The sequence below is a fragment of the Myotis brandtii genome, unplaced genomic scaffold, assembly GCF_000412655.1.
Source record: "Myotis brandtii unplaced genomic scaffold, ASM41265v1 scaffold902, whole genome shotgun sequence".
Lineage (NCBI taxonomy): Eukaryota > Metazoa > Chordata > Mammalia > Chiroptera > Vespertilionidae > Myotis > Myotis brandtii.
In genome coordinates, this window is record NW_005371709.1 from 2,063,708 (window position 1) to 2,078,337 (window position 14,630).

A 14,630-nucleotide genomic window follows, 5' to 3' on the forward strand; every position below is an offset into this window, starting at 1 on the left:
ATCACATGTTTGATAGGTGCAGCCAGTTTTAATTCTTGGAAAAAGCTATACAAGGGTTGTCCTGTTACACCTGAGTTGAAAGGGAAGGGCATGGGAAGACTGGTGGCTGGCATGACTTATAACTAGATGAGGAATGTTAACAGAATACCAACCACCAAATTCCAGACAAAACCAAAAATGTCAGAAGACTTTCATCTCAGCATACTTTAGTCTCTGAGAAACTAAAGTGCTAGGAACTTCAGAAGCCTACATTATTTCTATTCTACAAAGACTTTTGCTCTATGCAGAGCATATCCAAACTCAAGGGGAAGGTACCTTTTTATTATAAATTCCAAGTAATCCTAGATGCAGACATTCAACATACATGAAGCAACATATATGCATAGCAGAGTGCATTGTGTCTTCTCAAACATCTAACAAGGAGCCAGTGGCAGCTACAGGGTGCTTGCCAGTTAGCTCAGCTTGTGAAGGCAGGGTTTAGATATAGCCAAAGACTTTATTCCCATCTGGACAAGCTCAATGTAGTCCATGCTGGGCCATGGCAGGACCTCTTACCTCTAGCCAGTATACATCAATCCCAACTACTAGAAAAAGATAATGAAAAACACACTCTCTACTAAGGGTAGAAGCAGCAGCACTCTATAGTTTTCAATATTGGCTAAAAAAAATAGTCCTTTCTCTGGGTCTGGTTATAAGGATAAATCTGAAAGTTAGAGGTGGATGGTTGTTAGCTGGGGGAAAGAAAGAAGAAAAAATGCACAAGCTACTAGCCACCTAGTATAAAGCACTAGAGAGAAAACAAAAGTAACTTCTAGCAATTATGAGGACTACAAGAAAACTGGGCAATAAACATGGGGCAGTGTTACTTTTAATAATGCCATTTAAAACTAATATACTTTAAGAAAGTGGAGGTCCCCTCAAAGACAAGTGATAGTGGCAATCATCTTTTTACTGCTTAAGGTCACTCTCTGCCCTAAAGAATCAACACAGAGCAAAACTATACCTCAGAGGTATACCATTCAGTAGGAAGCCTGGCTATAATTCCTTGCATTTCCTTTCAAATGCAGCCACATTTTCCCATTACACATGCCTACCTCAGAGAAGTCCGTTCTGTGATGACAAAGCACAAGCTGTGCAGCTGCAAGCCAGAGAGAGGGGCACTGGTCTAAGCACTGGGTCAGAGGGTCAAGAAAAAGATTTAATCCTCCAAACTTGAACTGGAGGCATTACACACAAACCAGGGACACTTTCAGAAGGGCCGAGATTGAAAAAAACAATGCTGAGAAATTGCGACAGGGCTCCCAAGACCAGAATAGAAGCAGGGATAGTGTGTCAGGACTAAGACCCAAGGCCAGTGTCATTTGAGGAACGTTTGAAAAAAGCCCGACTCCACCATGTTCTAGGCAATGCTAACAATCCATCATTGTCACAAGCACCAAATCATATAAAAATGAGGCTAATGCAGCCGTGGGCAAACTACGGCCCGCGGGCCGGATCCGGCCCATTTGAAATGAATAAAACTAAAAAAAAAAAAGACCGTACCCTTTTATGTAATGATGTTTACTTTGAATTTATATTAGTTCACACAAACACTCCATCCATGCTTTTGTTCCGGCCCTCCGGTCCAGTTTAAGAACCCATTGTGGCCCTCGAGTCAAAAAGTTTGCCCACCCCTGGGCTAATGCCTTAGTTAAAAGCACAACGAAACACCACTTCTTGCTACTCAGCATCTTAAGGTCTAGCACTATCATTTCTTCAGTGTAGTACTTTCCAAAAACACTGGGAATGCAGATATAAAATGGATAAAGCCTGAGGTGACAGCTCTGACCTGTCCATGTCCTTTAGGAGGAAATCTCTCACTGCCCAGAGGTGTTTGTTTTATTCTGGCTGTTTTTCATTGTAATGGACAGTCTGGTACTGCCTGCCAAGTGCCTCTGGCACAGGCTGAGAAGATCATACCAAGAACATGCTGCATGCCAGGTATTTTCTGCAGGATGTTAAGATTTGACAGAAATGGGGAAAAAGCAAGAGGCTGGAGTCTGGGTGCACAAAGAGGGCAAGAAGGGAAAAGGAACTGCCACATATCAATCCCAGGAGAGGCACGTTTATAGTCTACTCTGGGGCAGAGAGATGATCATCTCTGCTCATGGGTACAATAAAACCAAGAGATCCATTGAACCCACACACAGCGTTATAAGGGATAAAGATGAGGAGAGCGGCTTACCAATTTCTTTATGGGAATGACAAAATTGACAAATACCAGAGTGATCTAGGTCATAAAATGGACTTTAATGTCTCCCTCTTACAACATGATAGACTTCTCAAGCTGGAACTAGCATACAGCTCCCAAGACTGGCATCCTATGGGAAATGAAGCTGGCATGTCCCTGGCTGCTGTGCAGCTGGAGAAGCCCCAGGCACTCAGCTTCTCAGTACAAACTCTGGAGTCCAAATACTCTCATCTGCTGCAGTTCACCAATTTGGGAGTTCTGGAACTGGAAGTGTAGATTCTGTGAATCCCAAGTATACCAGACACTGCTCCCTCCCTTCCCCTTCAATATTGCTGTTCTCAGCTCTGTGAGGTACTAAAGAACACCCTGGTTTTGCAGGGCCTAAATCTCCCATCATCACAGGTTTAAATCCTCTGCTTCATATTTGCTTAAAACATCCTGGAAGTGTGACCCATGCTAACATGACTTTCCCTGTCCAGAGGACTCCTGGAAGTCATATTTTCCAAGTTTCTTACTAGCTGATTGCTCCCTTCTTTGCCCAACACAATAAGGTGATTCCAAAGAACTGCATTCAGGAATGAAGAGAGACAGGAGTCTATCTTCTTTCTACACCAGTCAGTCTTTGTCTTGATCACTTTATCCCTTTCTTTCATTAACATGCACATTTGCATGTACACAGAGCTCTGGAAGGATCTTCTTATCTGAAGAGTATGGAAATACTTTCTGAATTCATGGAATTATCCTTTCCATTGAGTGATGTTCAAACTGCAGATTGGTCTCTGCCTTCCCAGATGTCTTCTCGTTGCTTGGCTTCCAACCGTTTTCTTTCTGTAAATTAGGGCAGTGTTAAAAGTGGCAGTGTACATCATATACCAGTGACTTTCCCTTAATCCCAATTACAAAGCAAACTAATCAAGAGAGAGCTGGATTTCCTGGTCTTCTCTAACTGGATAGTTAATATCTTTAACTTTCCAAGTACTTGGTTAAATGGAAATGTTACTATTACTATTTAATAGAAAGAGAAAGATTTGGAGCTAATAGAAATAAAAAGTATATGGAAAAAGTCAGAAATCTAGTAGGACCCAGATTCTAGTCTTGCTGATAATATATTTTAATTCTATTTCTCAACTGTGTTAGTGCTTCCATATAATTGCCCATTAGTCCCAGTTTACTGATCTTTCCACATATTTCAATATTCTTCTTCCAACTTCTTGCTCAAATGGAGGTGGTAGCCCCTGGGCGTTAGTTACATCTTATTACAATCTTACAGAAAAAATATTTCAGAGGCAAACTGAATTTCAGTATTTTCAGAGCACTTTCAGGAACCAGAAATCTTCTGGAATACACAATTCCAAAATGGAAAAATGGCCACACATAATGGAGGAAAACTAAGGACTATTTCTAAAAACAAAAAATGCACATATCTGGGCAATCCATCTTTAATTTTTAACATAAAACCCTAGTTTTATTTAACAATTTCACCAAAATGGGTAAAATACAGACCACACATGAATGAAGTGGCCCAAGCACTTCATTAGGTGACATAATACCAGTTCTAATTTCATGGCTTGCCATTTATCTTGACACCATAAAATGTAGATGACAAGTCTAAATTCTTCTTCCCAAGGGCTATTATTTCAGATGTCTGTAAAGATTTCTCAAGTCATAAACCAGGGGGATTATGGAAAACAAGGTGAGTTTAGAGTTAACATTTGCTATTCATATCTTTTCCAAATCAGCCAAACCTCTTATAAAATTCCTGTACTAAAATATCTGACTGTACTTTAAGGGCAAAGAACTTTGTCAGGAAGTTGACTGGCACTTGTACATGTGAGAAAGAGAAATTCGCTGCTATTTGGGCACCATCTTGTGGCATGACCAGATATAGCAGCAAAGTTACAAGAGGCAAAAATTATGGGGGTCAGCAAATTCCAAATGGAAGGCTAGTTAATTCAGTGCCCTGTGACTTGGCTTTATGAATTGGGTTGGGATTCTCTAGGAAACAGCACATTTCTTAGGAAGGCACTGTTCTGATTCTCACAAACAGGAAAGTTAGGAGGGTATCTAAAGGCAAAGGCAACCTTATATGAAAACAATCACTGGTTCTGGATTCTAAGAAAAAGAACCCAGAAAAGTGAATTACTAGAACTCAAAGTTTTCAATAAGCTCAGGAACTTAAATCAGAAAGGCAATATGGGAAGAGTGGCTCAGAATCCACAATTCTAAAATCAAAGCAGATCTGAAAACAAAGTTTTGTTTTTAAAGTCTGGGCCAAAACTCATTTGCTGATAAATCTAACCTGAAGGATATATGACTGTTTATAGCCTTCACATATGCCATTTAGGGTGACTAGTCATGCACTCTGCAGCAGAAATATCAGTGTTAATGTGTCTGATTTTGGTGTTATGAAACAAGTATTAAGATAACCATAATATCTTTCTAAAATTAGAATATTACAAAATTCTGAAACATTTCCTGCCCTAATGCTTTCTGATAAAAGACTGTAGATCTCAAATAACAAATGTAAATATAAGAAGAAAGTCTAGTTGTAAACCATATGAAATAACCAGTAAGATTAGGGAGACAAATTGAGAAGCACAAAGAAATAATAAAAATGTGAGACATACATTTAGAAGTATAGAACATGATTAGAACAGAGAAATATGTTAGAATGAGACAAAAATATTTTCTTCATTTTAAAAAGTAAATGAAAGGTTGGAGGGGGGTTTAAGTGATTTGCCTATGGTTGCGTAATCAGTGAAAAACTGACGCTGGAACCCAGGTCCATACATAATTCTCAAACCAGCATATTTTCCACTATTCTGATATCTGAAAATATCTACAAAGAAAATAAAAAAAATGTGAAAACATATTGATGTGAAAACAGAAAGATAAAGAAACATGCTGTCCCTGTATTAAATGGAAAGGAAAGCAGATAATAGCTAATAGACTGCATGAGAAAAGCTTATTAACTTTACCTCCAACCTTTAAAGAAAGTAAACTAAGTAGAGAGAAAGAGCAACAGCAGCCTTAAGAGCAAGGAATTAAGCAAGAATGGAAGAGTTAGTATGAAATGATTAACCTAAAGCACTCACATAACTGGCTCAGAAAACTTTCATTTCCCAGCAAAATAAATCGGCAGAAATCTATATACACCGAGTGGCCAGATTATTATGACCACCTGACGTTTGTAGGCAAATTAGCTATAATTTCGCGCTGAAGTTGCTAGAGGGCCAGACCATTATAAATAGGGAAGCAGGTTGTTTACCACGACGGTAGAAGTGATTTTTTTCTGAAGATATGGGTAAACAACATGATTTAACAGCCTTTGAACATGGGATATATGTATGTGTGTGTGTGTGTGTGTGTGTATGTGTATGTATAACACACACACACACACACACACACACACACACACACAAAATGAGTGGCTAGATTATTATGACTACCTGACGTTTGTAGGCAAATTAGCTGTACACCGCATCTTATGGGATATGGAAGCCGAAGGCCTGTTCGAACGAACACCTTTGCTGTCTGCAGTTACCAAGATAAAATGTCTCCAATTCACACAGGAACATAAGGATTGGACAGTCGAGCACTGGAAAAAAATCATGTGGTCCGATGAATCACCTTTCCAGTTGTGAGAATTTGGCGGAAACAGCATGAAAGCATGCACCCCACATGCATGAGTAAAATCCTTTAAGCTGGTGGGGGCAGTGCTATGGTTTGGGGCATGTTTTCCTGGCATGATTTAGGTCCTTTAATTCGTGTGGAACAACGTCAGAATAGCACAACATACCTAAGTATCATTGCTGATCAGGTTCATCCTATCATGTTGATGGCGTATCCCAATGGAGATGGCTTCTTCCAACAAGACAATGTGCCATGCCACGGTGCTCATATTGTGCAGGAGTGGTTTCAAGAACATGAGGGAGACTTTACCTTGCTTAGGTGGCCCCCACAATCACCAGATCTCAATCCAATTGAGCATTTGTGGGACGAAGTTAAAAGAGCCATCAGGTAGCGGGTTCCACAACCATCAAATCTCACAGAACTGGACAGTGCTATTCATCCGGCATGGTGTCAGATTCCTCACATCACCTTTCAACATCTCGTGGAGTCAATGCCAAGAAGAATCGCCGCAGTATTGAAGGCAAAATGTGGCCCAACGAAGTACTGATGGGGTGGTCATAATAATCTGGCCACTCACGTTCAAATATATCCCACATTCAAAGGCTGTTAAATCGCGTTGTTTACCCATATCTTCAGAAAAAAAATCACTTCTACTGTTGTGGTAAACAACCTGCTTCCCTATTTATAATGGTCTGGCCCTCTAGCAATTTCAGCATGAAATTATAGCTAATTTGCCTAAAAATGTCAGGTGGTCATAATAATCTGGCCACTCACGTTCAAATATATCCCACATTCAAAGGCTGTTAAATCGCGTTGTTTACCCATATCTTCAGAAAAAAAATCACTTCTACTGTTGTGGTAAACAACCTGCTTCCCTATTTATAATGGTCTGGCCCTCTAGCAATTTCAGCATGAAATTATAGCTAACTTGCCTACAAACGTCAGGTGGTCATAATAATCTGGCTACTCAGTATATATAAAAGCCTAAGCAACCGTTATGACCGAACAACTGGAACGACTGGTCAACCAGTTGCTATGACACACACTGACCACCAGGGGGCACAACGCTCAACGCAGGAGCTGCCCCCTGGTGGTCAGTGCGCTCCCACAGCCAAACTCCTATGGCCCTTCCCCTTGGCTAGCAGACCCCCATTGGCCCCTGGTGCTAAACCATTCGTAGAGACCTGCTTCTGGGTTGGGGTTTCATATATAGCAGAGCAGCTTCCTCACTGTGATCTACTGAAAGTCAGCCTTTGACACAAGGGTTTGTTTTGCTCCCATCCCCTCCCACCGCCACTGCGGCAGAGAGGGAAGGAGGAGGAGGGGAGGCGGGAAACTGCGTGGTGGCGGGGCACCAATGGCAGCCGGTGTCCATTTCTTCCGCACCAAGCCTGGTGACCGTTGCCTCCTCTCCTGAGCCCACTGGGGCCCTTGGGCCCCAGGCTAGGGCAGGGAATTGGGGGTGGGTGGTGGCGGATGCGGCCCTTTTCCCAGGGGTGCCAAGGGCCGGCTCTCTCCTTGGGGCCAGCAGCTAAGCTCCCGCGATCCTTCCCCTGGCTGGCCAACCTCCCGCAGTCCCTTCCCCCCGGCCGGCCAACGGGAACCCTCCCCCCGCTCCGCACGAATTTGTGCACCAGGCCTCTAGTCCTATATAATAAAAGCGTAGTATGCAAATTGCCCCCTGGACCAGGAGGTCATCTGGGAGTTTGACCAGGGGAAGGGGCTAGCCGGGGGAAGGGAAGGAGTTCCCGGCCAGCAGCCTCTAGGGACCCTACCAGTGCACAAATTTCGTGCACTAGGCCTCTAGTATTATTATAATGAATAATTTTCCAGGAATCACATAAATAATAGTATCCTGAATTTGTAAAGCACTTTCTGAACATTTTTACACATGTTAACTTAATGTTGTACTCAAAAAATTCTTCATGGTTAGGTAAGTCGCTTTGTTAGAAACTGGGGTACACAGACATGCCCAGGGCCACACAATTAGTTAATGGCAGAAACTCTATTAAACCACATTCCTAAATGATCTGCCCTTAATCATTCCATTTAAAGGTTGTTAGAATAGAATGGTATCCACACATTCTCTATTTCTACTAAGGAAGAAAGAAGAGGAATCTGGATTAAACTATCATACAGATTTAAGTTAGACTGAAGGAAAAATTTTCTGACAGTGAAAACTGCTAACCACTGCAACAGATAACTAAAAAGAAGCCTGTCATATTTTATTTTCTGAAGACCCTAAAATTTTCTAAGTACTTTTTTTTCTGGTAAAAAATTTTTTAATTGCCCCAAAATCCTTTAAGAGGGATTGCAAGTATTACAGAAGGAGCATATATTTTAATTAGAGAGGGCTAGGTTAAAATGTCTCCTCTCAATTTACCAGCTGGGTGATCTTAGGCCAGTTTCTTCTCTGGGCCATCTCTAAACTGGAAATAAAGCCATCCATCACAGAGTTATTTTAATGTTACATTACCTGAAGTTTCCTTCCAATCCTTTTAATCAACTAAAACCTTTTCATGGCTTTTCATTTTAAAATCTTCAAAACTAAAGTGAGAGGAGAAACAACTGCTTAGAATACCAGGCTCATATTTTCTTCCTTACTCAAAGCAGGTATCTTCACTAGATTGTCAGTCTTAAGGAGAGAAACAAAATCTTATCAACTCTCTAATTCTCCTAAATATGGATCATAATGCTCTGCACAGGGCAGGTGTTCAGTAAGTGGCAAATGTAATTGGTAGAGTATTATATGAAATTTAAAATAAAAAGAATAATGACAAAAAATATGCCCTGGAATCTGCCCTGGACTCACCATATAATATTTACTAGTATTAATAAAAACAGGAGCAGCTAACATTTGTCACATACTAGTTACAGGCCTACAGAAACAGAAAGGAGAGTATTCCTATGGTTTTTGAAGATGACTAAGTATCTTTCATGTTTTTCTCACTTGATTTCCATTTTATGGATGAGGAAACAGAGAGTAACTAATTTACCCAAGATCACACAGCCAATAAATAGAGAGCTAAGATGTAGACCCAGGTCATCTGATGCCAGAGTCTATATTATCCACTATGCTATACTGATTCCTCCTCCCCTGGTGGAAGTAAGTCTGGAACAAAAATATCTGTTCTTAACACCTAAACAGTACTTTTAATTTCCACAGAGAATAATTTGCTAAGTGAGAAGCCTTGGGGTACATGTAGACAGGTAACAGAGAATCTGCTCAATACCAGGTATATAAAGAAGCCAGAAAGAGGTAAATCAGGAATTTTCCATATGTATTTTCTCAGATATGAAGAATGGGAAAACTCTGAAGCATAATAAAGGAAGAGTCCTCTATAATTTGTACAGCCTCAGCACCAACAGATAATAGGAACTTATCACAGTGGGTCTCTATTCACACCTAAAGGTCTTCATTTAAAAAGTAACAGGGTACCCACTTAACCAACAGTCTCATTTTTAATTACATCACTGAAATGTCCTTTGTATAGCTGGGTACTTAAAACAAATACTTCAAGTGGAGCTGCATGCTGATGTGCCTAGAGAGTAGAGGGAATACTCAGATGACATCCATGGATAACTGCTGCTGCAGTATCAGTACAGATACACAGAAAAGCATGATATACTGAAAAAAAATAAGTCATATCTCTTTCTATAGATATTACTGTTATTACCCTCTATTGATCTTCTAATAATTGTGGTTATCATAGAGAAATCACTTTCTTCAAAGATAACCAATTAATAAAGGATTAAGGACATGGCACATTCTCCTTTAACCTAATTATGTTATTGCCATCTATAAAAAGCAGATGAATCCTACCCTATTTCTATTTTCTATGAGGCCTTTGAGTAAACCATGCATTGGGAAAATCAAAACTGCCTCATTATAATCATTACAAAGTTTCAAAAATTAGTTGGGTTCTACTCTGAAACTCTAGCACCTGCCATGACACACTCTGTCACTGGTTATCTGGCCAGTGCAGCCGAGAGTCTGTAAGCTCCCTGCTATCACCAAAGCAGAGTGGACAGGAAGTATTAATGGCCTTGTTAGACTGGCAATAAACAAAGAGTTTGAAACTTCAATTCGTTTAATGAAAAAATGAAGTTACTTTCAGTAAGTGGTATTTTCAGAATAAATTGCCTTCACAGATTCCACAGATCATGGGCTAAGGCAATAAGAATGTCTCAAGCCTGAAGGTTGATAAAAAGTACTTAAGTACAAAGCCAGAATCCCAAACCTTTACAGACAAGTCAATAGCCTACAATGGGAAGAGAGATTTTAACCTCAACTTAAAACTTATAGGTAAAGAAAAATACTGCTTGTGAAATCAGTTGAAATATTTTCTGAGAACTCTTATACTGAAAAATAATCAGAAGCTAGGTTAATCTAGATGTACTCTAATGGAGCCACTCAGGACTGTCTTTACAAAAAAAATAACTCCTACAGTTATCATCATCAATGCCAGTGGCTGGCTTTTTCTTAATTTGTCTTCTACGTAAGATCTCAACCATTTGATAATAGCATGACAATCATGGCCCAGTAAAACCACAGCAAATAATGTTTTCTACCTAGAAGACCATATGTTTTCACACACAAAATTTTTCTCAGCCTTTAGAGCAAGAACTATAGAAAAAGCCATGGATGAGCTGAGAAGACTGAACCTATCTTGGAAAACAATAGTAAGTAAATGGATTACGATGCCTTGGTGTGTGGAATAGGTAGACAATTTCAATATACTTGGGAGGCTTCTAGGAAATAAAAATGACCAAAAAAATGAGCTTCATTTTTTTTTTTTAACGCATGCAATATAGTTAGCTCTAAAGCAGCGGTTCTCAACCTGTGGGTCGCGACCCCTTTGGGGGTCGAACGACCCTTTCACAGGGGTCGCCTAAAACCATCAGAAAACACCTATATAATTACATATTGTTTTGTGATTAATCACTATGCTTTAATTATGTTCAATTTGTAACAATGAAAATACACCCTGCATATCAGATATTTAATTACGATTCATAACAGTAGCAAAATTACAGTTATGAAGTAGCAACGAAAATAATTTTATGGTTAGGGGTCACCACAACATGAGGAACTGTATTAAAGGGTCGCGGCATTAGGAAGATTGAGAACCACTGCTCTAAAGGGACTAGAGAAGAACACCATCCCTTCAACTCACCTCGGGCTTCTTGCAGTTTCTTGAGCTCTGCTTCCCGTTCAGTTTTGCTCTGCTTACTTCGAACCCCAAGGGCATTGATGACTAGCCTTCTAGCTAGGGCTGCAGAAGTCTCAGGACGCTCCTTTGCTGGCTGGAGGAACTCTGAATGAGAGAAAGAGAGTAAGGAAGAGAAAGCACTCTAGCTCCAAGTGATTTAACTCAGTAATTAACATACAAAATAGACTAACAAGGGCTGCATCAGCAGTAATTAATACGAGCCTGATATATGATCAGAGGAAATTAACATGGCAAAGCACAAACAACCCTGGCTTCTTTATCTGTATTAACACAATTTCTTACAGTGACTCTATCAAACAACTAAACACAGAGGTAAACTATATAAGGATGTCATCAGAAAATGACTGCTGCATAGCTTACAGTTAGCATCACCCATTCTCTCCAAGTGGCTGCTCAGATGCCACATTTACTACACAGCCTTTTCTATATTATTCTTTCTTTAAAAACATACGTCTTTTAACATTAAAAATAAAAGTCATATGTCTTTACTACTCTGGATGCTGTTCAAGTGCTGAAAAAACGGTAAACTACTATTAACAAGAAAAAAAAACACCTGACATTAGGCTCACCAGCGTAAGCTCTAGCTTTGGCCTTGGCTGCTCTTGTGGCCTGTGACAAGGGCCGGATCTTCACCATGGTGTGTTTACTACCCAGAGCATCACGAGCTGCAAAGAGAAAGAAATACAAGGAGGCAGAGGACATGAAAAAGAGTGATGCAAATGAAAATTAAAGACTAGTTCTTAAAAAGTATTCCCTAGATGTTATGTGCTTTTTATTTTTTCTTTCATGGCAAGCAAAGGAGATGGTAAGCTCTAGAAAGTCTGTAAGGTGGTTATTTTAGACCAGAGATCAACAAACTATGGCTCTATAATCAAGTTCAGCCAACCACCTGACTTTTGTAAATAAAGTTTTACTGAAATAGAGCCATGCCCATTGGTTTGCATATTGTCTATATAGCTGGTTAAAGGGCTACTGCAAATTCATTTGTCTGGGGGAAAAATCTTAAATATTAAAAGATTTAGTCACACAGGCTTCTTAAATATCTACCTATAATCTGTTTATGTACTATTGAAACAAACAATTATGCAGCAAATAACCTTGAAAGAAGCTGCCTATTTCTCTAAACCATTGGATTAAGGTGAAAAGGGAGAAGAGAAGCACATGAGTACCAAAATACCATGCCTCAAAAACCTGTATCTGCCAAATACCCTATACTGGCTGAATAAAATGCCGGTTGGTTGAAATAAAAGGGAACTAAGGACAAGTAGACAATAGACAATAAAAAATAGACAATAAAAAAATAATACTGAAATCCATTGAGTAAATACCTGTAATTGGACTGGAGAATACTCCTAGGGCATGTGTGTCATCCACCCATTTAATATCAAATCCTTTCTTCCTGCAACAAAAAACCCACAATTTTTATTTCATAAAATTTACTTTATGAAACATCTTTCAAATAGAGTCTCATAAAGCATTTCAGGATGAGAGAGAAACACTCAATAGCACATTGGTGGAATGGGGATAATGAAACAAAAACAGCTTGGAGGATAGAAGAAGCCACTGAATTTTAAAAGCAATAATACCATTATAAAGAACTACCTGGGAATATTTTACATTCTCAGTTATTTTATAGACATCAACTAATTAATCCTCACAAGTCCCTTAGGGAGGTAAAGTACTTAACACACTATTTTACAAGAGATGTTCTTAAGGGCACAGAACAAGAAGAGGTAGAAAGGGGAAGCAAAGGAGGGTTAGAAGAATATGAGAGGAGGCAGAAGGCAGGGAAGGTCAACTGGATTTAATGCATATGTAGGCTTCGGACAGAGACGGAGAGAGAAACAGAGAGAGAGAGACAAATCATTCAAAAAAAAAAAAATCAAGTAATGGAGAGAAAGTACAACTGTTATCAGAAAGCCTGCCTGCCCTAGTCTAAAAAACACCTTTATTTTGGAGCACAGTTATATAGTTAACACAAGGACTATCAGGATGATGGCATGACAGCTATTTTTTTAAAAGTATATTTTATTGATTTTTTACAGAGAGGAAGGGAGAGGAATAGAGAGTTAGAAACATCGATCAGCTGCCTCCTGCACACCCCCTACTGGGGATGTGCCCGAAACCAAGGTACATGCCCTTGACTGGAATCGAACCTGGGACCCCTCAGTCCACAGGCCGATGCTCTATCCACTGAGCCTAACCGTTCAGGGCCATAGTTTTTAATTCTTTCTAGTTTTCATGTACATATCTGATTTGCTTGAATGAATTTTAGATACAATAAATGAAGCTTATTGAAATCTGTTGCATTATATTCAGATACTATATTTTCATAAATATATCCAATCATAATCATACTAATGTTGCCTCACCCCATAACAAAGAAACAGAATTTCCAGAGGATGAGGCCCAGAAATTAGGATTTTAAAAAGATTCCCAGGTTATTCTAATGTGCAGCCAAGGTTGAGAACCACTGAGCTAGGAGCTTAAAACTGCTCATGGACTCAATATAGTACTGTGGAAAGAGCACAGTGTTTAAGCATCAGATATAAATGGAATCAGGTTCTGCTATCCATCCTGAGTTTAACATCTCTTGAAGCTATGTCTCCTCATCTGTAGAAATGGGCATGGTACTTCCTCAGAGTTGTAAAAATGGAAATAAGATCATCCATGACAAGCAAAGAGCACTCGGTATTGAGCACTCAGGGGGTACTTAGTAAATGAATGGCACTCATTATTTTTTATTATTAATAGCAATATTCATAAAAATTATTAATATTAATGAAGATGGTGATTAATGATTAAAACACAAAGCTGCCTGTAGTATTTGACTCACAGGCATTATTATAGATCATGACCTTTTCTATTTTTATAAAGTACTATAAAGAAAAAAAAGTCAACTGTTAAAATATTTTCCCTCTTTAAAAACAAATGAAGAAAAAAAATTCCTTTGATAAAAAAATTCGTTTAAGGGAAAGAGAATAAAGGAAGCTTTGATGGTTAGTTAGAAAATTTCCTAAATGTAAGGGTAAGTTTAACCATAGCGTAAAGTGACCAAAGTGAAAAAATTCAATAGTAAAAATATATATCATAAGATAGTTTACAAAAGGATACAAAAAGATCTAGATGTATTCTGGAGAATCTTTTAGACTTTAGAATTTATAATCCTTTAAAATACCTCTCTTTCGAGGATGTTTTTAGATCTGATAAGAAAAAAGGTCTTACAGGTAAGATTAAAAAGAAACAAATCAAAGGGAAGTTAGTAACTCATTAGAATTAACTAATCTTCCAAGTTTAGACATCAAAACTGATCCTTGGTTTTAAAAGTCATCATTATTAATGACAATCTAAGGTAGTTCTAATTTGTGATTTAATCTTGACTGCTTTTTAAAATCTATTATACATTTTATATGGAATAGGCTCTGGATATTGGGTCTTAATTGTCTATAAAAACTTAGTTGAATGCATTGGAAGACCAGAGAAAGGTGAAGTCACTAAAAATCCTAAGAAACTACTAACAACTGTTTGGGCAA

At 38.9% G+C, this 14,630-nt stretch overlaps 1 protein-coding gene across 5 annotated transcripts in view; it reads right to left on the minus strand.

Moving 5' to 3' along the window:
- Positions 1-2,268: 2,268 nt before the first annotated feature.
- The window catches only part of R3HCC1L (R3H domain and coiled-coil containing 1-like), a 70,605-nt gene continuing 58,243 nt past the window's right edge, over positions 2,269-14,630 (minus strand). For all 5 annotated transcript variants that reach the window (XM_005885383.2, XM_014532713.1, XM_005885385.2 and 2 more), the window contains 4 exons: positions 12,426-12,496; positions 11,667-11,762; positions 11,041-11,181; positions 2,269-3,058 (listed from right to left, as the gene is read on the minus strand). In XM_005885383.2, the coding sequence (XP_005885445.1) occupies positions 2,991-3,058; positions 11,041-11,181; positions 11,667-11,762; positions 12,426-12,496 (376 nt within the window). In that variant the 3' untranslated portion in view covers positions 2,269-2,990. The remainder of the gene's footprint in view (positions 3,059-11,040; positions 11,182-11,666; positions 11,763-12,425; positions 12,497-14,630) is intronic.